This window comes from Leptonychotes weddellii, chromosome 2, assembly GCF_054177405.1.
Source record: "Leptonychotes weddellii isolate Sample4059 chromosome 2, ASM5417740v2, whole genome shotgun sequence".
In the NCBI taxonomy this organism is placed as follows: domain Eukaryota; kingdom Metazoa; phylum Chordata; class Mammalia; order Carnivora; family Phocidae; genus Leptonychotes; species Leptonychotes weddellii.
Genome location: NC_138370.1, coordinates 46396380 through 46420282, shown reverse-complemented (window position 1 = coordinate 46420282; position 23903 = coordinate 46396380). Strand labels below are relative to the sequence as shown.

At 51.0% G+C, this 23903-nt stretch overlaps 1 protein-coding gene and 3 long non-coding RNA genes across 6 annotated transcripts in view; 1 reads left to right on the top strand and 3 right to left on the bottom strand.

Moving 5' to 3' along the window:
• LOC115938668 (uncharacterized) overlaps window positions 1–5097 on the bottom strand; it is a 32240-nt gene extending 27143 nt beyond the window's left edge. The window contains exon 1 of one of the 2 annotated variants that reach the window (XR_014142384.1): window positions 4819–5097. This is a non-coding gene — a long non-coding RNA (uncharacterized LOC115938668). The remainder of the gene's footprint in view (window positions 1–4818) is intronic. The other variant, XR_014142385.1, reaches the window with a different exon arrangement.
• The window catches only part of LOC145719461 (uncharacterized), a 171725-nt gene that overhangs the window by 34294 nt on the left and 113528 nt on the right, over window positions 1–23903 (bottom strand). The gene's annotated exons all lie outside the window — the stretch shown is intronic.
• On the bottom strand, window positions 12500–15392 carry HAND2 (heart and neural crest derivatives expressed 2). Its single transcript, XM_006751308.3, has 2 exons — window positions 14755–15392; window positions 12500–13380 (listed from the first exon to the last, which is right to left on the bottom strand). Exons 1-2 carry the CDS (start codon window positions 15307–15309, stop codon window positions 13282–13284), a joined length of 654 nt encoding a protein of 217 aa, XP_006751371.1. The 5' UTR covers window positions 15310–15392; the 3' UTR covers window positions 12500–13281.
• The window catches only part of LOC115942480 (uncharacterized), a 32299-nt gene continuing 24770 nt past the window's right edge, over window positions 16375–23903 (top strand). The window contains exons 1-4 of one of the 2 annotated variants that reach the window (XR_014142378.1): window positions 16375–16561; window positions 17009–17120; window positions 22872–22995; window positions 23385–23424. This is a non-coding gene — a long non-coding RNA (uncharacterized LOC115942480). The remainder of the gene's footprint in view (window positions 16562–17008; window positions 17121–22871; window positions 22996–23384; window positions 23425–23903) is intronic. The other variant, XR_004077089.2, reaches the window with a different exon arrangement.

Genomic DNA, 23903 nt, shown 5'->3' with positions numbered 1-23903 from the left:
CCCCCGGTCATTAGATGGCCCTTGAATGCTAAAAAGACTTGGAAGTTCAAACTGCTGTGCCCTTTAAAAAATAAGCAAACAAACAACTCCACCCTACTAGGGGATGCTGCTCATCAGCTAACACTAGTGTTTACATCTCCTGCAGTTTTTCCTGTTGCATAGTCCCTGCTAGTAAACAACCTAAACCGATCTCATGGCAAAGGTCAAATTGCAAGATTACAGGAACTTTTAAAAAACTTTTATTTAGGGGCACCTGGGTGGTTCAGTCGGTTGAGTGTCTGCCTTTGGCTCCGGTCATGATCCCAGAGTCCTGGGATCAAGCCCCGCATCGGGCTCCCTACTTGGTGGGAAGCCTGCTTCTCCCTCTCCCTCTCCCCACCCACCCCCGGCCTGGTTGTGCTCTCTCTCACTCTCTCAATCTCTCTCTCAAATAAATAAATAAAATCTTTTTTAAAAAAAAAAACCCTCTTATTTAAAGGTATGCTCTAGGGGCACCTGGGTGGCTCAGTCGTTAAGTGTCTGCCTTCCGCTCAGGTCATGATCCTGGGGTCCTGGGATCGAGCCCCGTGTCAGGCTCCCTGCTCCGCAGGAAGCCTGCTTCTCCCTCTCCCACTCCCTCTGCTTGCGATCCCTCTCTTGCTGTGTGTGTGTCTCTCTCTCTCTCTGTCAAATAAATAAATAAATAAATAAAATCTTTAAAGAAAAATAAATGTATGGTATATAGAAAACCACATGGGGAATAATCTCAGTTCTACCCACTTGTGTTAATAAATCCTCCCCAAACACAAAATCAGATCACCTTTTCCCACGAAAACAGGTGGTTAACTATGTGATTTCCAAAGAGGTACTCGTATATTGGAAATTAGGAGAGATTTCAGAGGATGGATCAGGATAGAGAACTGTTCAATGTTTGTGAAACCCCAAAAGGTGGCATTTGGGGAAATGGGGTGGCAGGAAGGAAAAGAAAGGGAGTTGAAAGAGCCCTTGGTTTCCCCAGCTGTTTGCAGAAGTTGAAACATATGGTGCCAGGGTTTTCCAAAGATGACAAGGGATAGAAAATAAAATTATTTTTTCCCCTAAGGCATGCCTTTCCCCCCAAATAAAGATACATCTTCAGGCTGGAGGCATTTTTTTCCTTCCAGAGGGAATGAGCAGAGGTCACTTAGAACCAATTCTCATCATTTCGTGAAAATAACAGTAATTATGGAAGCAACAGAAGTCAAGGTGTTCATGCTAAAAAACTTCAAGATCAGGCCTGGCCCGGAGTGGGGATATCCAAACCGGTTCTTCATATTTCACGTTTTATAGACAGAATTTTCCCTAAAGGATATACTTTCATTAGGTCATAAATGCACCAACAGAGGAGAGACTAAGAGGGGCATGTGTATGTGTGTGTGTGTGTGTGCGCGCGCGCGCGCTCACGCGCGCATCTGGCACGGGGGCACGGGCGTGTGAATCCGGCTACGATGAGAGGTAGGGTCCAGGGGCGGAGGTGTGTGACACCCCGAGGACAGAGTTCAGGGACGGTGACTTGAGACCAAACTCGGAGAGGCTTCCTAGGGCTTCTGCTTAGCCTTTTTAGTTCTTACATTTCCTTTGGGTTCCACCGAAGCGTCTAATTGCCCCATGTCCAAGTACTTACTTGCCTAAAGGCCACAAGAAGGGGGATGAGGGAGAGAAACGTGTTTTTTCAAAAGTGTGTTAAAGATTTAACTCGGGAAAAACTTTTAGTTGGGGCCTCAGTACCTGAGCCTAGACGGCAGGGAAAGGGGTTGTCTGAAGACTTTCGCTTCTCGCTGGACCCCATTCCTGGACTGGAGAAGTTTACCTCTCTCAACACCAAGGGATGCGACTTAGTGCTTTCAAAGGCGAATGCTCACCACGTCTGGGCTCCCTGTTGCCGCCAAGAGAGAAGGCTGCAGACAGGGAATCGCCCTCTCTCAGCTAGATAAGCCACGCTGGCTTCTTTCAGAGCATTTCTTAAAAGTGAGTCGGAGTTATGCAACCAGCATAATTAGCCTCTATCGAGTCCTGAAGAATATTTAAATCCACAGCACTGATTTCACACCTAGAAGTCGGTAGCAGTTTCGAAATTATTGTAAAACACCGCCCGGATGATATATTGTCTGTCTAGGCCAGATTAGCAAGACACGCGCGCATACTCTATGTTTAAATCACACCCTGAAAATGCGGAGATGTTTGGATAGGGATTTACACGTGACAGAGGAAAAACTGGAACGATCCATTATTTCTCTTTTTTGATTACCTGTTTCTAAAGAAAGCACTGGCATCAAGGACGAGTTAGGTAATGTGAACTAAAAGGCACGCAGGTCGCCCAATCCCAATTCGTAGTTCAAGGAAAACTGCCTTTAACTGACACCGTGTATATTCCTCTGCTCCTCGCGAGCTGCCCCCAAGAGTATTTATTCCTAGGTAGGGCTGGAAACAAAACAACTAACCCGGTCTGCGGCGTAAGAGCGCACTCCGAGATGGACTGCCGGAGAAAGGCATTTTGACCCCGATGGAAATTAGTCATATTGACAGACGCCCGGGGAAGGTAAATTACCCAGCGCGCTGACGTTACGCAGAAGCGCGCCCTGTTGCGACTCCGCCGCGGCGCCCAGGGGCCAGAGGCTCCCAGTTGGATTCCCCAGATTACGACAAAGCCCCGCTTTGCTTCTCTGGGCCTGGGATTTCAGCGTGAAGGCACGGAGAGAGCGGTGAAAAGGTGCTAGAGAGGAACAGGGCAAGAGAAAACCAAAAAAAGTAGTGGGAAAGAGAAGTGCTTGCACCATAGCGCAGGCGAGCTGTGGAACCCAGAAGAAAACGAGTAAAATCCACAGGGGAGGGAGTGAAGGAGGAGGCGGGGGTGGGGGTGGGGGTGGGGGAAGAGGACCGCGCGGCTCAGGGCTCCCAGGTCCGCCACTTGGGAGGTCCCGGCCCCAATGCAGGCCGGGCCAAACGTCCCCCCGGGAGGCTCGCCGCTCGGGCGGGGTCACAATTACACCTCGGCTCCAGGCGAGGACTTAAAAACCAAGTGGCGGGGGCTGCAGTCTGGAAGCAAGGCCCTGCGGCCATCAGAGGGGGGCCGGGCCAGTGCGCAGGAACTTTTTACAAGGCGTATGGGTACAAGGGGGGAAAAAAAAATCAAAATAAACCACTTTCATCCAGCGTGGGCCGTGAAAATAGAAGCTGACTTATAAAGGGGGCGAGCGGGAGTTTTGAAATTTAGTGTGTGTTTTGCTTTTATATAAAGAGTTTTGTGGTTTTACCTGATAACCTAGGGGGAACTGTGGGGGAAATAACTGCTAGATTTTTTTTTTTTTTTTTCCGGATGAGGGCTGTAATAGGAATTCACAGGTTTCTCCCAAATCAGCTTGTGTCCCAGGACTGCAAACAACCGCATACATCCATATAGATCATTACAAACTGGGGACAAAAATAGTTGCGTGACCCGATTATTGTTGACGTAAAGTGGGATCCAGTGGTCCCACCTTCTTTTTAAAAAAGTGAGTCTTGAAAACTGAGTCTGCAGAGGAGGCGGAATGGAAAGCGTCAAATAGTGTAACATCTCATTTTACCAGAGACTGGACTGGAAGGCTTCTCAAGAGTAACCGGCTCAGGGCGCAAAGACCAGGCGAAATTCGCCCGGCCGCTGCACTGAGGGCGTCCAGCCAAGCCCGGGCTCTGGCCCTTGGCTCAAAGAAAGGGACCCGACAGCCGGCCCCCTCCAGGGCAGGGCAGGGCTGGGGGTGGGGGGAGGCGGCTACCTCCTCCTGGACTTGGGCCTCACGTCTGCGGTATTTTTAGCTTTTCTCTCTGTTCCCTAGAGGCTCTTTTGTAAGCCGAATGGAGGCTCTCCAAACTGCCCTCACTGGGAGGGGGTGTGGGAGTAGGTGGAGGCGACTGCACGGGGATTTTGAAAGAAAAAAAATTACTTACGTTTAAATTAAACCAAAACTCTCTAGGTTTTTGTCCTTACTGCCTTTTCTCTCTTTCGCTCCCCCGCACCCCCGCCCCGGCCCAAGTCCGTGGGAACGCAAGTTCCATAATTAAGTGGACCATGGGGGTAAGGATGGCTGGGATCTAGATGTTCGAGCAGAATCAGAGTGTCGTGCGCTTTCCTTTCTGCCTTTCAATCCCGCTCTCCCGGCCACTACTGCTCCCCCGGAGCCGGCCTAGGAACCCTCTGGAAAGGGAAGGGAGGAGGGGAGGAATCTCCGTTGCCTTCGAGGAAGCAGGGACACGCGGCATTTATTTTTTAAATAAAGGTTTAAAGTAAGTCCAAATGTTTTTGCAACGGAGTTTCGCACCCAGTGTGTGCCCAGAGATGCGGGAAACTCGGGTCCCAGACTCACAAATGGACGGATGTTTATTGCATAGAAAGCCGGGTCTCGCTGAGCCCCCTCTCACCTTGGAGATGCCTTAGCCTAGCTTCCCAGCTGAGGCCGCAGCCGGAACTTTCCCCATCCCCCTTCTCCCCATCCTGGACCAGGCTGGACCCCTGCTGGCTCCCATGGCTCGCCTTCACCCCACTTCCCGATCCCCGCAGACAGCCCCCGCCCACCCCCACCCCACCCCCTTCTCAGGCTCGGCGCTGCCCCTCGAAATTGCCCAGGCTGGCGGGATGGCGCTCCGGTCTGGAAAACTAGGGAGGCAAGCGGGAGCCAAGCGTCGGTGCTCTCTGCTTCCGCCTTAGGTTCAATTCAGATCCCCCACAACCCCGCCCCACCGGGAGTGTTGGGCCTTGCGGTCCACCCCAGCTGCCTGGGGTGCTCCACGATGCCCCCACATCCCGGACGCCGTGCCTCTACCCACCGGATTGCCTTCGGGGCCCCTCGGTGCTGTGTCGACGCCGCGGCGCTGTGGGTCGCGCGAACAGGAACCGCCAGGCAGCCGGGTAGCCCAGCGTGTCGAAGATGCTCAGAGGAGGAGGAAGTGCAGAGAAAAAAGAAGAGGAAGGAAAGGGGGGTGGGGACCTGACATACACACAAGCACGCAAAACCAACTTTGGTGATGGACTTTTTCAGTTTCACACGGAGCGACCTGTAGTATCTGGAGAAGGTTTTTGAAGACGTTTAGGAGGGAGGGTGAGTTTTCTGCTGAGAAACTCAATCTGCCATACAGTAGCGGCCCCATCTGGGATCTGTCACTGCTGACAGCACCACAGGGCACAGACGTGATCTTCTGCACAGCCTGCACTCCCCGAAATACCCTCCTTAATCAAAGGATGTCTGCGCGCCGGAGCTCAGCTGACCGCGCCGGGAGCAGAACGGCCAGCGAATTCCACCCCCCCCCCGCAGGCCCCCTCCCCACGGACACAGCCGTGGCCCCTCTCCTCTAACCAGCACATTAATTAAAAGCGGAAAAGAGAGGCTGATGTCATTGCTCTCAGAAGATCATAAACGTAAAGAGTCATCCTGTGAGAATCCCTGAAAATGACTTTAATGAATAATTTCAGAGACAGTTATGGCTTTGGATAATTACTGAGCAAGAATATGAAAACCAGATTTGCAAAGCGAAGGCGATGGTCAGGCGGCCCGGCGGCCACTTTCTCACATTAAAACCGCACCGCCTTTTCTTCACCGCCAAATTCTAGTTACAGACTTTGGATGCATTTTCTTCCTTAAAAGTAAAAGCGACAAACACACATTTTTCTTTTCCTGCGTTTCTGCCTTATCCTAAAGACAAAACTGTCAGCTCAAAGCAACAACAGCCCATTTTAAATAGAAGTCAATCATGCACTGGCTTCAGTGGCCATTGGCTTCCATCTTTTCAGGAAGAAGGTATTAACGGCCACTTTGATTTAGAATGATGTCTCTTTGGCTTCTTCTCGAGGCAATGTACCTAATAAAGGTTGAAAACTCTTTCCGCCCCCTAAGTAAGAAACTGTTTGTTTTTAAATCCTTTCAGCTGGTGAAGCAGCAAACAAGTGAACAGTGAATGTCCCCACTTCTTACAGAAAAATCTGCAGGTCTCCCTGACTCTAGTTCTTGTTCCGCATGATGATTTGGTTCTACAATAAGGAAAGATATTTTGAAATACTCCATGTGGTCACAGGGAAGCATCAGGTGGGGTCTGGCTGCTCATAATTAGTTGTTCATTAAATATATTATTTGAGAAAACTGGCTTATTGGGGAAGAGATGGCTGAGTACCCGATCTTTTACATGAACGGCTTAGCTGCTTGCAAGCCTATCTCCTTTGCTTGGAAATATAAACTGGGATTCTCTGGGAATGTGGCCCATATGGATTCATTCCATCTGATTCGAGTAGAAATTCATTTATGCTATATGCACAAAAGTACTGATAAAAAGCAATGTTTGCCTACATTGTTTTGAGCAATGCAGGTTTTTGTTGTTGTTACTTTTGAGTCTGTATCATTCAGAAAATTGCCTATTTGCCTGAGTAGACTCCATCATTAAGGAAGATCATGGAGAAGCCACTTACCAGCACTGTGGGAAACTACACTGTTCAGCTATTACCTGCCCCTCCCCCCTAAAAGCACAGTTAGGCCTCTCCTTCTCCAGTCATCAGATTCAGCTGTCTAAAGCCTTCTCTATTCCTAGCCCCCAAGCCCTCTCCACCACCCCAGCTCAATCTTTCCTTCCCCTTTTGCTGGGGATAAGGGTGGGTAAAAGAGGGAGTCCAGCTCTCTCAAATGTGACATTTTCACTGACTTAGGAGGAAATGGTCCTCATCCGTTCTAGATTATGTGAAGACACTTTGGAATTTGGAGTTTCGAGTTGCCTCAAAGAATCAAAGAGGGGCGAACATTTGGAAAATTTTCTCCATTGGATTTCCTGTTTATTTTTGATATCCCGGGCCCCCCAAATAGACCTTCTTGTCACTACATTCAGATCATGGGCCATGAATTCTTTGCCCTCTACCTAAGTTCACTGTAAACACTGGCTTGAGCTTTGCAACCTGTGTGGAAGTAAATAGCTTTTTCCGGGTTTGTTTTGAGTCCTTGCATTGCCCAATTAAATCGAGGTGTAGGACTGATTCATGGGATGGTCAGTTCTCTCCCTGTAGAGACTTTAAATAAGGCAGGCCTTGCCCTACCTCTCCCCCATCCTTGATGAAGCCATCCTCACCCCTAGGGTCCAGTGTTTCACAGTGGTGGTTGACAGAGTGCCAAGAATGTGGAATCAGCTGCAGTGGGTGTGTGTGGCCTCAGGCAGTGGTTCCTAAATCCTGGGGTGGGGGAGGGGAGAGCTTTTGGAAATTGAAGATTTCTTTTCTCCTACCTGACCTGCTGAATCAGGATTTCTCCTAAAGGTGGGGTGAAATGAGGGCTGAATTTATAATTTTATCAAGTTCTTCAGAGATTTTGGATAACCAGTGTGGTAAGCTCCAACCTAAAGTGTTCTGGAGTTGGATTCATCCCAGAGGTCAGGACAGTGCCCCAGGACGCCAAAGTCGGAGGTCTGGAGTGTTCTCCTCCTGTCGAGGAATTATACAAATATACCTAGCCTCTTTCTGCGCACTGAGATATAGTGGGGGACAAACGGATGCCAGTCATTCTTGTTTCAGCCAAGGAGCACTCCCACTGGGGAAAGGGGGAGGGTAGGCAGAAGAAGGTCTAGCGCCTCCGTTCCTTAGATCCATTGGGCTTTAATAACAGGTGCAAAGACAGAGGCTCGGAGAGAGGCCTGTTCTATAATAAGCGTCTGCCGGGCCACCTCATTAGGCAGAAACTCCCACTGTTGAGGCCCCAGGGCTGTGGGGGCCAAACGGGGGCCAGTGCGGGAAGAGCAGCACTAAGAGCCGCCTCCCTTGCCTCTCGCCTGCACGGGCACCGCGGCAAGGGCCGCAGCTGTTGGTGTAGGAGAGCAGCACCCTGGCGCTGGGCTAGAGGAGCGCCCGCAGGTCAGTCAGGGCCGGCTGTGGGAGGCTTTTCCAGGCTGAATGCACCAGGAGCAGCGAATTGGAAAATTTAAAGTGAGGAGGGGGCCAATAGAAACTTTAAGCGGCCTCGCCTTACCTCAAACAAGAAAAACAAAAACGTCTTCTGGGTTAAAAATACATATTTAGAAAGTCCCTGTGCGCAAGCAGGCGGCGCGTTCCAGCTGCCGGCCTGGCCCGGGGAGGACTTGGCCGCGCGGCCGCCGATTACACCCAGCTCGGCTGGGATGGCTCCGAGCCGTCTGCCCTGACGTCAGCGAGGCTCCGGGCCCCGCCGCGGCGAGATAGGCAGCGCGGCCGGGCGCGGGCGCGGCGCTAATCACTCCCAGATGTCCCTAATAGCGGAGATAAAGTCGGACGGAGCGGCCGGGAATAAATTTGTAATCAGGGCTCTACCATCTGATCATCAAAGCGGCCCAAATGCCAGGAGAATTTGAAGGGAATGTGTGTGTAGGGGGGTCACGTTTAGGGGAGAGGCGGGGGACGCGATCTTCGAAGGAAACTGACTTGGGCAGGGTGGAGCGAGAACAGGGAGAGAAGTCTAACTTCTGTGCGCGTGTAAGTCAGATACGCAGCGCACTTTAACTTCCACTAGCCTGACTGGCCGAAGCCGCTGAGCTGTTAAGGCCAGTTAGAGCCCGGCAGACAGTTGCGGTGCGGAGAGCACTCGCCGGGCAGAAGCTGGATGGCAAAGCTGCGCGCCCAGAGCTGCCCAGCCCCCGTGCGACTGTTTCCTCTCCTGGACTTACCCTCTCTCCCCTCCTCCCCTTTCTAAACAGTTAAAAAATACTTCGTTCTCCCACATCCCCACCCCCTCCCCGCCACCCCGTAGACGTGAACCCTACAGCAAGGCTGAGCTTCCTCAGGAAGGGGGGGTCCCTGGGCCCCGAGCAGGGGTCCTGGGCCCCAGTCTGAGGGCGGCTCCAAGGTCTTTCTCTTGGAGGGATCCGCGGGCTGCGACAGGCCAGGAGTCCAGTGCGTCGCGGAGACTTGTTAGTGCCACCTCCTCAAGCAGGGGTCTGGACCGTAGGAGTTGGGCCGGGTGGAGGGAAAGGGTTCCCTCAGGTCAACAGATCCAGGAAAGACAAGCAGAGCCTAGGGTTCAGGTTCGGCCCTTTACGACGCGTACGCCACAAGCCTCCTTTGCAGATCATCTCAGCTTGGCACCTACCACCAGTTCCTTTTCCAAATCCAGGCGCGTGGGTGGGACTCGCGCGCAGAGAGAACGAAAGGCGGCTGTGGAAGAGAAAATTGCGAGCCGCACACGCAGCGTTAGACACAGCATTTCTTTAAAGCTACAGGAATAGCCGAGAGGTTTCCCGCGCTTTGCAGACCCGCAGTGCAAATGCAGTTCCGGCTATTGTGGCATCCTCGGACCAATTTATTGTCCCCTGCACGCACACTTCAAGCGCTCGCAACTGGCCTGGGTTCTCTCTGCAAAGCTAAAGTCTCGGAAGTCGCTCACAAGTCTGTCTCCTTCCGCTCCCCGTGGCTTTGATTTTGAGCTCACTCTTACCCTAGGCACCCCTTCCAGCGAAATTGGCGTGCACACAACTCACCCTCCTGCTTCCTTAACAATCCGTGGGATACCAGCTCTGTGATCCTCACAGAGTAGAGGCATAGGCAAGGGGGAAGGGATCGAGCCACCCTCCACCCGCGACTCACGCACACTTGCTACCCTTCCTGGCGCCACCGCTGCCCCCACCTCATCGCGGGGACGACCAGGCCACCTGGTCCTGAGAAGGGCAGCCTAGGCCGGGAGGCCCACCCTTCCTAGGTGCCCGGACCTATTGGTTAGCCCACTCGGATGCTGGAGCTTCCCACCAAGCCTCCAGAGGGTGGGGAGGGATTTAGAAAGCAGGAAGAACCCCAAGTGATCTTGCTGTCTTCTTCTCATAGTTTCGACCTGAAAAAAGCTCTTAAAGCTGCCATTATGTCCCAGCTGGGGGGCGAAAATCCTGGAAAATTGTGACTGGGAGCAAGGAGTGTTCTCAGGTCCCGCTCTGTTGAGCTTTCTAGGTTACTTCCCAAGAAGCTGAGAATGGGTCTGTAGGAACGAACACACACACACACACTCTCTCTCTCTCTCTCTCTCTCTCTCTCACACACACACACACACACACACACACAGCGGCCGAACCCTCTCCCCGCCGGTGCTCCAGGGTTATCAGGCGCTCGGCCCGCGCCGCGGTCTGGGGCCGGGCCCTGACAGCCAGATCTACCATCAATTTACCTTCCGCCGCCCCAGCTTCCCATTTAGCTTTTAACGTCAAATCCTGCATTTTTGTCGGCTCCGGCCTGTCTAGAGAGCTTGTGATTTCGCTGCAGGAGTGATTGCTTTTAACAAAATGGCAGCAACCACATTATCCGAGCAATTAAAACAGAGGCCTTTTAGCCGATCCCGCAAGGCAAGAGGTTGGAAACTTTCTTTCTTTCTTTTTCTTTTTTTTTTTTAAGCACAGAAGAAAGGGAGTTAAAAGAGAAATAAATGTGTAGAAGAGAAAAGCATGGAAGCTCAGAAGAAATGCCGGCCCAGCACACCACTCACTTCCCGGGACTTGACAAGGTGGGGCAGGGATGTTGGGTGGCTGGGAATGTTCGAAAGGTTGGGATGTCCCCGGTGACTGCAGAGACAGATAATCTGGGGGTATCTTGCCACTTAGGGTGTGCATCCAGTTAGGGGTCCAGCCCCTTGGGGTGTCAGGTCTGCTGGATGTCTGGCCAGTTGGGATTTCACACAGGTTGGAACGTCGAGATGGTTGAGGTGTCAGGGCTGGTGCTGCTGGGCCAGAGGAAGCAGCTCGGCAGGCAGGAGAGAAGGCGGGCAGCGCCTGGCCCAGGCCAGACAAAGAGGACGAATTTCTGCAGCGCGGGTTTTAAAGCATGTGTAGCAGCAAGTTGCCCCATAGCGATGCTGCTGCCAGACTCTTCTGGATCTCCTCTGCTGGTGTTTAACAAACCAGAGAAAGGGTTAGACCAGCAAAAGTGCACTAAGGCCCAGATGGTGAAGAAGACCAGCTACCCAAGGCAAGCACAGGCCCACATGCATGATGAAGGTAACTCCTCTTCAGTTCCTGGTTTAAAAACCACACCACCTCCACCACCACTCTCCACTATTTCAGTAAACTCTTTTCTTCTACCCCTGGGATATGAAGTCTTTCTCCCGATCAGATTAAAGGCAAGACGCAAAAGGCCGTTGGAGGCAGGAAAGGGAGAGAGCCACTCGGTCAAACCGACAGGAATCCCGAGAGTAATAGAAAATCAGGGCGCGCCTCCCTACGCCCCTCAGTGCTATAAACAAAGGCAAGTGTCTGTAAACACAGCCCGCGCCCACCACGTCGGCCCAGCGCCGCCTGACCCGAGGGGAGAAAGTTCAGATCGCTTTGGCCGAGTTGTTCTAACCCCTCGCCCTCGCGTTGTCAGCTGCCCGCAAAAGAAACCCGCAGAGCCACTCGCTCGTCTCTCCCCCAGCGCTTGCGAATTTGCCCGCTGCAGGCGGCAGGCTCAGAGTGGGCACCCGTGAGCCATAGGAACCCCTGAGATATCAGGGGAGGGTCTGTGCCTGGAGCCGAGGTGCGAACATCACCCTGAGGATGGGTTCCAAGATGGAAACCCTCTGGCAAGTCTCCGTAACACCAGATTTATATACGTGGCGTTTCATGAAACAAACCGCTTTTTAATACGTTTCACCTTTCTTCCTCCACCCCCCCACTCCTACTCTCCCCCCCGCCTCCCCGGCCTGCCGAGTCCTTTATGGCACTTCAGTTTCTCTGGTTCCTAGAGCAGGGATTCCGGCTCTAGCCAAGACTACGGGCAAAGGAGGCCTCAGGGACTTCCTTTCGGGATGTGCTGGGACTCCAGAAGACCAAACCTCAGACGGGGTGACGTCCCCGGCGGCTGGTACCGGGGGAGGGAGCCGCTTGTTCGGCTGGCCTGGGGCCGGGAAGACTTCAGACACCGCACAGTTAATATTGAGTTCCCTGTAGCTCCTTGTAAATCTAGCCCCCCCCTCACCCCCCTTTAAATCCTCGGTCGTGTTCGCGATTTCTTACTTGATGTAAAATTCCTTGTTACCTAATCATGGACTTTTTTCCCCAAAAGCTCTCCCCTCCCCCAAGGCCCCACTCAGATGAGACTCACCCTGATGGAGACTACAAGCAAACAACTCCTCTTTTCCTCTTTTTTCTTTTCCCGGATGAAAGCCCTACATTTTGAATTAAAAACTGTGGACTATTTCCTGCGGCTGCAGTAACTCCTGGGATCCTCCTCCAATCTCCTCCACCTAAAACACGCTCCCCAAACAAAAACCAGTCCCCCACAGAATGGCATCTGGTTGATTTCGGGAAAACAAGAACACCTTTCCACCTTTCCAGCGAACTGCCAAGGCCTTTCTCTGGCCCCAGGTCCTCCTAATACGGACCACTCGGCCTAGTCTGGGGCTGCGGTAGGGAGGGCAGCGGGAAGGAGACAGGTCTCTGATAGAGCCCAGGTCCTTTAGCAGGATTTTCACCAAGGTCACCTCCCTATGAGGGCTGGAGCTCACGGTGAGGACTGATCGGAACTACTGACTCTTTCAAATAAAGTTAGAGGCAATCATGATAATTTAGTTTACTTCTGAATATTTTAAATATTATGAAAACAAGTATAACAGTTTTGTTTTCAAAACTCTTTTGAGGTATCAACCATTAAAAGATTGGGGTTTTTTTTTTTTTGTAAAAAAAAAACACACAGTGGTTTATTGAATACTTACAACGTTTACACCTTCAATATTAATTAAATTCCACTTAGTTTTAGAGGACGGAAGTGCACAAAACAAGTAGCTGTTGGAAACATCTTCGAATAGGGAATGACCACAGATGATAAGACAGCACTAGATACCGACCCCAACGGAAATGTTAGCGGCCCCGTTTTCTGCTTTGAAATAAAACTTTATAATCCCCAGGAATATTTATATCCAAAGGCCAGGTATTAAAGATACACTTTACATACACACAATTGTCTGCTGTCTTTATCTGGAAGGGGTTGGGTAAGTGGGGAGGGGGCAACGCTGGTGCCTACACAGCCATGAGGGAACATTCACACACAGAGAATCTACGAGACGCTGGGATCCCTTACCACGCAGGAGTGTCCTCTTCATATTAAAATATGGAATGCTTTTCTTCAAATATCCACTTTTTTTTTTTGGAGGGGGGTGGGGAGCGGATGCCTCAAAGGGGGGGGCAAAGAGAGGGGAGGCAAATTGCACATAAATAAACCGGATGATTCCAACTGCAAGAAGTCCTCAGAGCAGAGCGTGGAGAGCTTGCCCGGAGTCCTGGGTCGGCTTCCGGCTCCTGGGCCCTGGCTCACTCGCGCTCTCCTCCTCCTCCTCCTCCTCACTGCTTGAGCTCCAGGGCCCAGACGTGCTGCGGCCAGCCCGTCCGGCCTTTGGTTTTCTTGTCGTTGCTGCTCACTGTGCTTTTCAAGATTTCGTTCTGGGCAGAGGAGAGGTGAAGGGGAGAAAAGTGGAAAGAGAAATTCAGAAAGGAGACCTGGTTCCATGCGACCCCCGCACTTTTCAGGGGGGAAAGGAGACATGAGAGAACGAGCAAGGGATGAGAGAGTAGGACGGTTTCAAGTCTTCACCTCTGCAGAAAAGCTACAAAGATTTGCGCAGCCCTAGCTACTGCCCAGGGCTCCATGCCCCTGCAACGCTCAACTACCGGATAAGCAAACTTATAAACAACCAGCCATTTCCAAGTCGTTCACGGAGGAGCCGGGGGCCTTTTCTCTGACTCCTGATGTAGGGGCGCGAGCGGGGGTCGGCACTAAATCTGGTTTCCCTGTTTTCAATTGCAATCCCAGGTTTGCACTGTAGGGAAGATGCGGATAAGTTCCCTGTGCCCTGGCCTGAGCTGGTGGGCAAGGGGCTCTCGGGCCCCCAACACGGCAGTGCCTCTCCTCCGAGGCGTCTGAAATCCCTAGTTATTCAGGAGGTCACTCGATTATGCACAGACAAAACGCCACAGGCCCCAAAGAAGAAAAATGAGATAAATGGGATTATTTTCCAGGCCCTTCATGGCAACAGTCCTGCTCTGACCACCACCAACCTATGGGCACTTGGTAGGAACTTAAGAAAACTAATCTTCAGTTATAGTTCCATGTTACTGTTAACAACAATAACAATGACCATATTAGTATTTACTGTTTGTCTTAAAATGCTCACACAAATAAAAAAGAAATACCCATGAAGTACACTAATCTGGGAAGTTACAGTTTAACCTCATCGCCAAAGAGAAACTGGAGGTGCATTTTGAAGTTAAAAGTACTTATTTTATGTTTACCTTTACGTCTTCTGAGCATTGTAATAATAACCACAAAACTCTCTTAAAATCAGTGGTGGCCTGGTTCTCCAGAGGGGGATAGGGATCAATCGTGAAATAATTGCTATCTAGCGCTTCTGGGCAATTATTTTAGAAATACCTGAAAGCAAGATAGGACTGGAGGCCAAATGAAGGCTCTAAGAGACATAGAATGATTGCGACAGTACAACTGGAAGATCAGTGGGGACCCTGAGTCCGAAAAGAACGCCCGAAGTGCCGGTGGGAACAGCGATAACCCGGAGGGAAGATCACCAGCGCGAAGCATCCCTCTCAACCTTCTCCTCCTTCTGCTGCTGACATCCCCCCCACCCAATCTCCTCAGCTTCTTGGGGAAACCATTCTCTCCATAACCTGGTTTAAACAACCATGGCTTCGGATGCAGCCAAAGAACTAGGGATGTCATTGCTCAGCCCAATTGGAGAGAGTCCGGTAGCACCGTTCCCCCGAACCCCACACCCCCTCTGCCCCCTGCCCTCTGGTACTGACCAGCTCCTTCTTCCTCTTCTCTTCTTTCACATCCGTCTTCTTGATCTCCGCCTTGAAGGCCTCCGCCTCGCCGTTCTGGTCGTCCTTGGCCAGCAGGTCCATGAGGTAGGCGATGTAGCTGGTGGCCAGGCGCAGCGTCTTGATCTTGGAGAGTTTGGTGTCGGCGGGCACGTTGGGGATACACTCGCGCAGTTCGGCGAAGGCGCTGTTGATGCTCTGAGTCCTGCGCCGCTCCTTGCGGTTAGCGGTGCCCCGGCGCTTCACCGGGCGCGGCCCCCCTAGGCCCGGGGGCCCGGCGCCTGGCGGCACCCCCCCGTAATGGGAGTGGTCCAGGCCGGCGGCGCCGCTGGCGTACTCAGGGCTGTAGGACAGGGCCATGCTATAGTCGGGGGGCGACATCTCGGGGTGACCGATGAGCCAACCATGGAAGTAGGGGTTCTCCTCGTGGCTGCAGCGGCTGGCGGCGGCGGCAGCGGCGGCGGCGGCGGCGGCGGCGAACGGATAGCCCTCATGGTGCACCACCGGGTGGTGGGGGAAGCCCCCCACCAGACTCATATCGCCCTCCGCGCCCCTCCACGCGCCCCAGCGTGCGCGTAACCCCGCCGCGCCCTCGGCCGGGGCCCCTGCTTCGGCGCTGGGCGGCCTCCCCAACCCCCCACCCCCCAGCCCTCGGGCGCCCGGGCCCGCCCGGCAGCCGCAGAGGGGGCTGCTGCAGCCCGGGCCCCGGTGCCCCGCCTGGCCCGCCCGGCCCGCCTCAGCAGCCCTGCGGCCGCCGGCTCCCCATAGGGCGCGGCGAGCTGGTCCCGGCACCGTGCGCCCTTGGCCGCCGCCGCCGCCGCCGCCGCCTCCCGCCTTGCTCCCCGGCCCGCGCGCCGACTCCTGCTTCCCGGGCAGCTACGGGGAGGCAGAATCCTCTCGTGCTCATGCAAAGGTGCCGGGGCTCCCGCGAGGCTGCTTTGCGGAGGCGCCGGGCTCCACCGCGGCTGCGATCCTGACACCGAAGCTAACTCGGAGTCCCAGGACGAGTCCGAGCCGCGGTTGGAAGAGCCGGCCCGGCTCTGCAGGGAGGCGGCGGGGTCGACTGCTCACTGTGAAGCTACCTCCATGCGACCCTCCCCTTCCCGCCCCTTCCCCTCCCCCCACCAGCCCGATCTGGGTTCTTGGGCGCTTATTGTTTTAATGAAATTTTTGGTTGTTGTTGTTTTGGTTCTTGAATGTGATTTTAGCAGCGGATAACGTGTCCTCACTCCTCTCGGGCTCCCTCGGAGGGTTTTCAGAGAGGTCTCAGTGCATCCATTTTCTCAGATCCTCTCCTTCTTTCAGGGGAAGGATCTGGGGGCCCTGCAGGCGCCTCGGAGCGCGAAAGCGGCGGCTCGGGTTCTCGGAGGGGTCTGCGCGGTGGCCGAGGGAGCTCCCGGGTGGCGGCGGCGGCGGTTCTCCTGGGCTGGACGCCGTGAGGGGGAGGAAGCGGATTTTCCCAGCAAGATCTCCATGTACAGCTACATCTTTAGGGCTGCTCGGGTTAATATATGTCGTCAGAGGCTCCTCACGCCAATCCCGGGGCGGCAGGGGCGGTGCCTCTCGCTCTCCGCAATAAAACTTTTTGATGTTCTCGTCGCTAATTGTCGAAGTCCTCTTCCAGGATTGGCTGCCCCTTCATAACCATGAGATAATTAAAACGGGGGGGGGGGCAGGGTTAAAAAAAACTTTTTTTATCAGCCAGAGGTTAATGCAAGTGTTTAGCAGATGCTTTACTATTAAATTATTTTTCCCCCCAAGTCTCAAATCTTGAAGAATCTCAAACCAGGTATAGTATCACTGTTTTCTTTTCTGGTTAAAAAAAAAAAAAAAAAGGTGGAGGGGACGCAGATATCTCTTTTCGAAGTGTTTTTGTAGGTAACCGAGGCAAGAAAATAAGCAGGCAGCCTCGTGCCATTTTTGTGCGGGTGAGGGAGTGGGGGGCGAGAGCCGAGGCAGCGGGCGGCGGGGCCCCCCGGCAAAGGGGCGGCTGGGAGCCGGTCTGGTCTCCTCGCTGAGGCGGGCAGCGGGCGCGGCGGGGGGAAGGCGGCCCCTTTGACTCGGGCACAAGCTGGACGTGCCCCTCTCGATGTCTCTTTACTTACCCGGCACGTTGTCCTGGCCGGGGCCATCTCAGGTGGCTCCTGTTATCGTGGCTGCTTTTGAAGATCGTGGTTGAGACCCCCGGACGAACGGTCAAGCCGAATGTAAATACTCTTATTTCCATATTCTTCAGGGACACCAGCCCCGGAGACGACCTTGGGCGATTTCAAAGCGCAGGCACCTCGATTCCCCGAATTTGTGGTGTGGCCGGTATCGGTGTTCCCCTGGTTTAACTAGCCTGTTTGGTAAGTAACTGAATATTTTTTACAGCGTGTTCAGAGCTTATTTTCCAGTTTTTATGAACAAACATATAAATATATCTCTGCATTCCTGCCTCTCCCATAAAAGCGGGCATCTGTGGAAAGCAGGTTTAGTTATCGGAGGAGAACCATTAAACAGCAGTTTAAGAGGCAGACCGGGAGGACGGCTCGTGGATGTTTAGACTGCTGGCCTTAGTGATCTTGAACGCATTATAACGGAAAATGGATCTCTCTTTGTAAGTCACCGGGCCGCAGGGCACAGCCCCCGAGTGGCGTGATCATTTTGAGAAAGCGGGAAGAGAGGCTGGGGCGGGGGATGGACAGCGGGGAGCTGGAATCTCCCGGGGGCTCGGTTGGGAGTTGCGAAGGGAGACTGACGTGTAGATGAGGATTCGGTCTGATGGAGTTTGGTGTGGAAAAGGGTGTCAGCCAGGACCTCAGCGGCTGTAAATTAGCGGAAGCCTAGGGCAGAGTGTACAGAAGACCGCACGGGGCCGTGGCGGCCTGGGACTCATCTCTGGGCCTGGCTGGGGTCACCCAGAGGATACCCTTGCCTCCACCTTGGGTATTGTCCTTTGGAAGCAGGCAGAGTCAGGCCCCAGGCCTCCAAGGGAGCCCTACCCCAAGGACTCGGTGAGGACAGTCTTTTTTTTCCCTCAGCCCGCTGGGCGCTTTCTGAGGGGTATGTGGTTGGGGTCGGAAGGCAAGGTCAGTGCGAATGGAGGGAGGGGTGGTGGGGGCTCCCAGGGCCTCTGCTGCAGGGAATTCAGGGCCAGCTCCACCGGCCACTACAGCCCTGGGCAGTGGCAGTGAGAAATATTTTTTAGGTTTGCGGTGGCTGGGCGATAGGAGAGGGGAAGGAACTGAGAGAGGGGCATGGGCTCGCAAACCCAATGCGGGAGTCCATTCAGGGCACATTCTGTCCCCTGGGCAAGGGGTCATTTTCCTTGGATGCCCGCAGCATAGCATCTTAAGGCAGAGAACAGGGTGTAAGGAGAAGCTGAAGTTGGATTTGTTGGTAACGTGCCACTTGGGCATGGAACAAAATAGCGACCTAGAGCTTTCAACCCCCAACTTGGATGGATCTGCGATTTTAGTGCGAGTGGAATGTTTTAAAGCCCTCGCTCTTCAAGGAAAGAATATAGCTAGTGTGGTGGGGTTCTGTTTACATTTTCACCAGGGAGGCAAACCTTGAATGTGTAAATACTGGTAGTTCAATCCTCTGACATTTGATACTTAAAAAGAAAAAAAAAAGTTTGTTTATAAGAACACATCTAGGCCTTGGAAGCAGGTAGACAAAGTTAAAATGGTTGCACCCCGTCTGGGAACAGATAACAATCCAGGGGAAGTAGTTGGTAGGCTGCTTTCAGACCCAGAGGGAGTTTTGGGAATTGAAAGGAAGAAGAGGCCAGGCGGAAGGCTGAGTTGGGGACTGGGATGCTGTGTCCACCAGAGGCGAGTGGCCTCAGTGTCAAAGCCATCAGAATTTGCCACTTTCAGCCTTTCTCATGCTCTTTTAATTGAAACCAAAAATGGGCAAATCTCTTCATGGTTCCAGATATCATGGCAAGTGATAAAAGAGATGGAGAACAGAAAAAAACTCATAAAAGATGCTAATTTGAACATCAGTCCTCACTGACAGTGTCATTATCAGTTAATTAAGGCTGTGCAAGGTCTAGGGCTTCATGGAGCTCAGAAAGCCAAGCCCCGAGACTACAGCCTTAGAAAGGCAGCTTGGAGGCAGGGGACAAATGGATGAACTCTAGTGTCCTTAGCTGTAGTTCTTGACTTGCAGAGGCCAGACTGGCTGAGTGCCACTCTGAATGCACAACCAAAGGAGTCCCCTTTTTTCTCTCAGTGTCCCCTTTTGTACATTTTGCTGCAGGTCCAGTGGGATGCTGGGCTAGTCTCTGCTTTGGAAGGCTGTGAGGCAGATGTCATATCCGGTTTGCCCCCAATTTAGATGGCTTGTACCTTCTGGGGGGTGGGGTGGGGTGGATAGTGATGGAAGGGAAATGCGGGCATGAATTTACCAGCTTTGATGTAGCCCAGGGACTGTGCTAGTGTGGACTCTGGTGCGCTGCCCCCTTAAGGGCATGTGTTCTGAGTACTTCAAGGGCCCAAGCATCTGAGATGATGCAGGCTGCAGGCCACCCTGGGTACCCGCAGGAGGAATCCTGGTGAGGGCATACTAACTCGCTTCTCCTTTTCCGAAGCCAGGGGCAACCAATCTTACCCAGGTGGGCAGCCCCGCGTTGGAGAAATGCTGTGATTCTATGTCCGGTCTTCACTGTAGTTGATGGTAATATACCCACGTACAGCGCATGACCTCTGCCTCCAGCTGAACAGACCGAACCGGGTTCAACAATTTATTTTGCACCCATGTCTCTTGGCTCTTTCCCTTCACTCCCACCCCTTACCCTGGAAAAGACTCAAAAGAGCATGGGAGAGGCTAAGCACTCCCTTACAAACATTTTGGTCTTGTGAGATATTCCTTTTAAAATCAATCTGGTTTAAACTAAATATTTTTTTAAAAAACTTCAGTCTGTTTTTAGGGAAAATACAGATCTTTTTGAGGTATTTATTATTACAAAGGCAAGGGCAGTTTGTATCTCGTGTTTTGCTCATGAGAACTCAAAATAAACTGGACCTGAAAAGAACCAGGCCGGAGGGCCATAAACACACATTTTATGTTTACGGGAATTATGGCTCAATTCCCTTCATCGTTTTTCAAGTCTCGTTTTACCTTATTTTCCTAACCAACATAGTAGAAGTGACTGAGTATTCCCTTACATATCTATAATGCTCTTACATAAGGTGAACTCCAGAATGTTTGCTAAGAACTCCCGAAAGAACACCAAACCCAGAAGGTGGCAGAAAAAGCAATGTGTTCCTGAAGATGTAACCGCAGCCCCACCTGCTCCAAGGATGGTGCTTCTTATGACGCCTTGATGGCTTTGCATTTTGTTTGGCCTGGGGTGGGATTGAGTCATTTTATATGCTAGCCACTTGCTCCCAGAACCTTTAGGACATATAGAACAAGGCGCATTGAGTGGTGGCGAGGATCTCCTTCCCACTCGGGTTCTGTAGTCCCTCCCTTTCTGGTTTGCCTTTTGGGAAACAGTTGTCTATAGACAAGACAAGTGACAGTGGTTCCAGAAATGTGGTGATGCTCAAAGCACACACACTTCTACAAAGCCGACTCCGGTTTGATTGAACTCTTACGTCTGTTTCAAAAATGAAGGACAGGCAAAGTTGTCTTTGGCTCTTATGAGGTTTTATTTATTCTGAGCATTTTCCGTTTGCATTTCGGGGTGGGGGTGGGGTATTTGGTGAGTGATCCCTCTTCCCTCCTCTTTCCCATCCAGAGCAGATCTGTGGAGATGGGGGCGGGGAGGAGCTGATTGCTTATGACTCCGTCAGTCCAGGTTTTTTTTTTTTTCCTTTTTTTTTCAGTCCAGTTTTGATTAGGAAACATTTAAGTCTGGGAGAAAATTGGGACTTGCTTGATGCCTCCCTCCCCACCCCATTTAGCCTTTTTTTCCCCTTCCTTCTCTCCCTGCCCTTACCTCTTTCCCTCTCTCCCTCCCTTCCTCCCTTCTAATTTGCCTTTGAGCAATGCTTGGATTTCTGAGGTTTCTGATGTCACTGAACCTGAAACTGGTGAAGAATCAGATACTAGTTTATCTTTTAGTCCTTTAAGAAAAATATATTTTAAAAAAATTGATATATAATTGACATATCACATTGCGCAAGTTTAAGATGTACAGTGTCTAAGAAAAATCTTAATATCCAGTACTACAAGCAGTGGGAATTTGCATTTTCTTCAAATAATCAATAAGTGGATCTTCATACTAGCTGGCAGATGTGTTGCTGCTCTGGAGGGTTTTCATTGATAGGGGAGGACTAGATACTTTGCCAGGTATCCAAGCCAGTCTGTAAAGCTAAAACACTTATTCAGACTAAAGGGAACAAAAGATAATGTACGTGAAAGGACCACCCTAGAGGCAGCAGGATATGTACATGGGAGGTGGTTGTTATACTGGTCCTTAGAAGTAAGGTAGATCTGATCATTGCTACTTTCTAATAAAATATAGATAGAGCTTACAGCAAAAGTGGCATGAAAAAATACATCCCACAGGATTTCTTTAACTACTTTGTTTCAAGCAAATTACGTACATACTGGCAACATTTTCTTCCAAGCCAGAAAGAAAGCATTTAGCATTCAGGTGAGGAAATAATTGTAATTTTGCATACAGGATCCATGGAAAAATAAGTAGTAGTTAACTTTGACTAGTCTGTAATACAGTCTGGGGTTCAGAATAAAATACAAAAGCAAATGGCAACTTAAAATGTGAAACTTTGGATAAGCCATTCAAGTGACTGAAGGTTTTGTTTGTGACTTGAGGCCTCTCTGAATTCCCAGTTCTAACTGCCGGGTTGCTCACATTCCTAGGAAGTTCTGTTCTGAAGCCTCCTTTGCAAATTCGTGTAGACTTTTTTTTTTTTTTTTTTTTTTTTAAGCCCTGGCAGTTTCTTCCAGACCTTTTCTACTTTATTCTAGGGCCTTTGCTTCTAGACAAGGGACTTGAGCCAGGATGGTTAGGTTTCAGGTTAACAAAAAGAAACCCTTTTATTGTCAATATTAATGGCAAACCTCGATTTTTACAAGGCTTAGGTTTAGCAGCCTGAGCAGATCAAAAGCAGCTTGGTTTGATTTCTCAATATTCTCTGGAGCTTAGACAATTAACTGCAATTTTGCTTCTAACAAAACAACACAAAAATGTTAGTTACAGAAATGTTAAATTTAGTCTTTCATTAAGACTAAATTTCATTAAGAGTTTTACCTGTGTGCAGCATGTCAGAATCTAATAAATTTGTCCACTGAACCTGATTTGAGTTTTGGTGGAAACCTCCTTAAGAAAATGCGTGAGCAGAGTGGCTTCATTTACAATGCCACGAGCCTGTTTCAGTGTGTGCATTCCACCCTTGCCTTTCTGGCTGGGTAAGGATCCGGCAGACTGAGGTCCCCCCTGGTAATTTGGGTACACCGAGTCTCCAGTTAATGATAGATAATCAGCCTTTGGGTCATTCGGTCATTCTCTTATTACAAACCCCTCCTGCTCTCTCTGATCTCCTTTCAAACTAAATTTCACACAAACAAATAAAGCAAGACAGGGACAAGTTCTTTAAAAAAAAGAGGGAGAAATATTAGAAACTCCTGATACAGAACTCTAAACAAGGAAAGGCAAGCTAAAAGAGGATAGGAAAGAACATCTTATCAAAATGAACATGTTGTGTACAAAACATTAGAAGAAAAGGCTCTGGTTTCTGTTAAAGTGACAGAAAATTAAAATAAAAATAATTGCAGGCAGAGAAGTTATAATATAAACAGAGAAGGCAGGATGCTTGCTGGAAATGCGCAGCACTAGGAGGCTAATTTGTTGTTACAGATTATATATCTGCACCATGATAGGAGAGTCGCTACTTTGTTCTATTTTCCAGGAAAGAATGGCTTTCTTTTTAGTACTTGTATTAGTGCCCACTTAAATTAATACAGGCCAAAACCTCTAGGAACAAAAAATGGAATTGCATTCTGCTTGCGAAGCATCCAACTTCAAAAGAAGGAATTGGTTGCATACAAAAGAAAAAAAAAAAAAGGCAGAATTCCATTCAGAACACATTTAGAGCGTTCACTAAATCGGTATGACTGATGCTTTTTTGCTTTGCTGACAGAAGTTGCAGATCATTCTCGGGGAAGTACAACTGAAACCAGTCCTCCCCTGCCCTCTGGGGGTCTTCCTTTTCCCAGCCTACATCTGCTCCTGACTCCAGAAAGACAGACTTCAGATTGGCCAAGGTACATCTCTGACCAGATCCCTCTAAGAAAAACTCAGGAATTGTTCAGAACTCTGTTGAGAGCATCCCCAGTGCCATTTTCCTGCCCTGTCTTTGACAATCCCTTTTGGCCCAAGTCCAGGACTCCAGAGGGGTCAAGGTCTAGCTGCTGGTGTATCCCAAGCCCTGGGTTTTCAATCCTAAGAGAGATTGGAACTTTGGCTCAGGGCTTGATCAACTCACAGTTCTCCAAGTTAGAGGGGCAGCCGGGAGATGGCAGCAGGTGGTGAAAGTGTGACTCCCAGATTGTCCCCAACCATCTGTCTGGCATGCCTTGATTTGGCAGCATAGCTGGCAAACAATCCATCTCTCTCTCTTTTTAAAGAATCCACACTTCTTTGTTTCTTCTAGGCCCAGTTTAAATGCCGCCTCCTCCAGGAAGCCTTTCCAGGTATTGCTTTCCTTCTCTCTGCTCCCCCAAATCAAGTCCCCTTTCTGGCGCACCCCCTCATATTCTCTCTGATAGACCGCTGGGCACATACCTTTAACCTCTGGTGACTGTGGGTTCCTTGAGCCCCTAATCCACATACCCAGTAGGGGATTAAACAGCTTGTGTAAAAGGGATGTCTTAGAGAAAACGGGTGAATTCCGCATACCCCAATTGCAACTGGATTGGTTTTATTTTGAAAGTGACTAGAGCTAGTAGAGGAGGTGGACGGCTCATTAGGGAACAGACCTTCATCTCCAAGCCCTCGGGAGAACCAGGGAACGCCTCCTCGGGATGGATCCGGCTGGCAATGGGTCTGTGTCAACCGGCCTTGGCTCAGAGAGTGGAAAACTCAGCCCCGGCCTGGCCTCCTCAGGTGGCCCCTCTCGACAACCTGAGCTCCGGAGTCAGAGCTGGGCAGGCCGGACTCTCGGGCACCCAAA

What these genes read in the sequence shown, in the direction of transcription:
- HAND2 (XM_006751308.3), bottom strand. Translation starts at nt 15,309, where the DNA reads ATGAGTCTGGTGGGGGGCTTCCCCCACCACCCGGTGGTGCACCATGAG. An exon ending in AGAAGAGGAAGAAGGAGCTG is followed by an intron (nt 13,381 to 14,754) that starts GTCAGTACCAGA and finishes TCCTCTGCCCAG; the next exon opens with AACGAAATCTTGAAAAGCAC.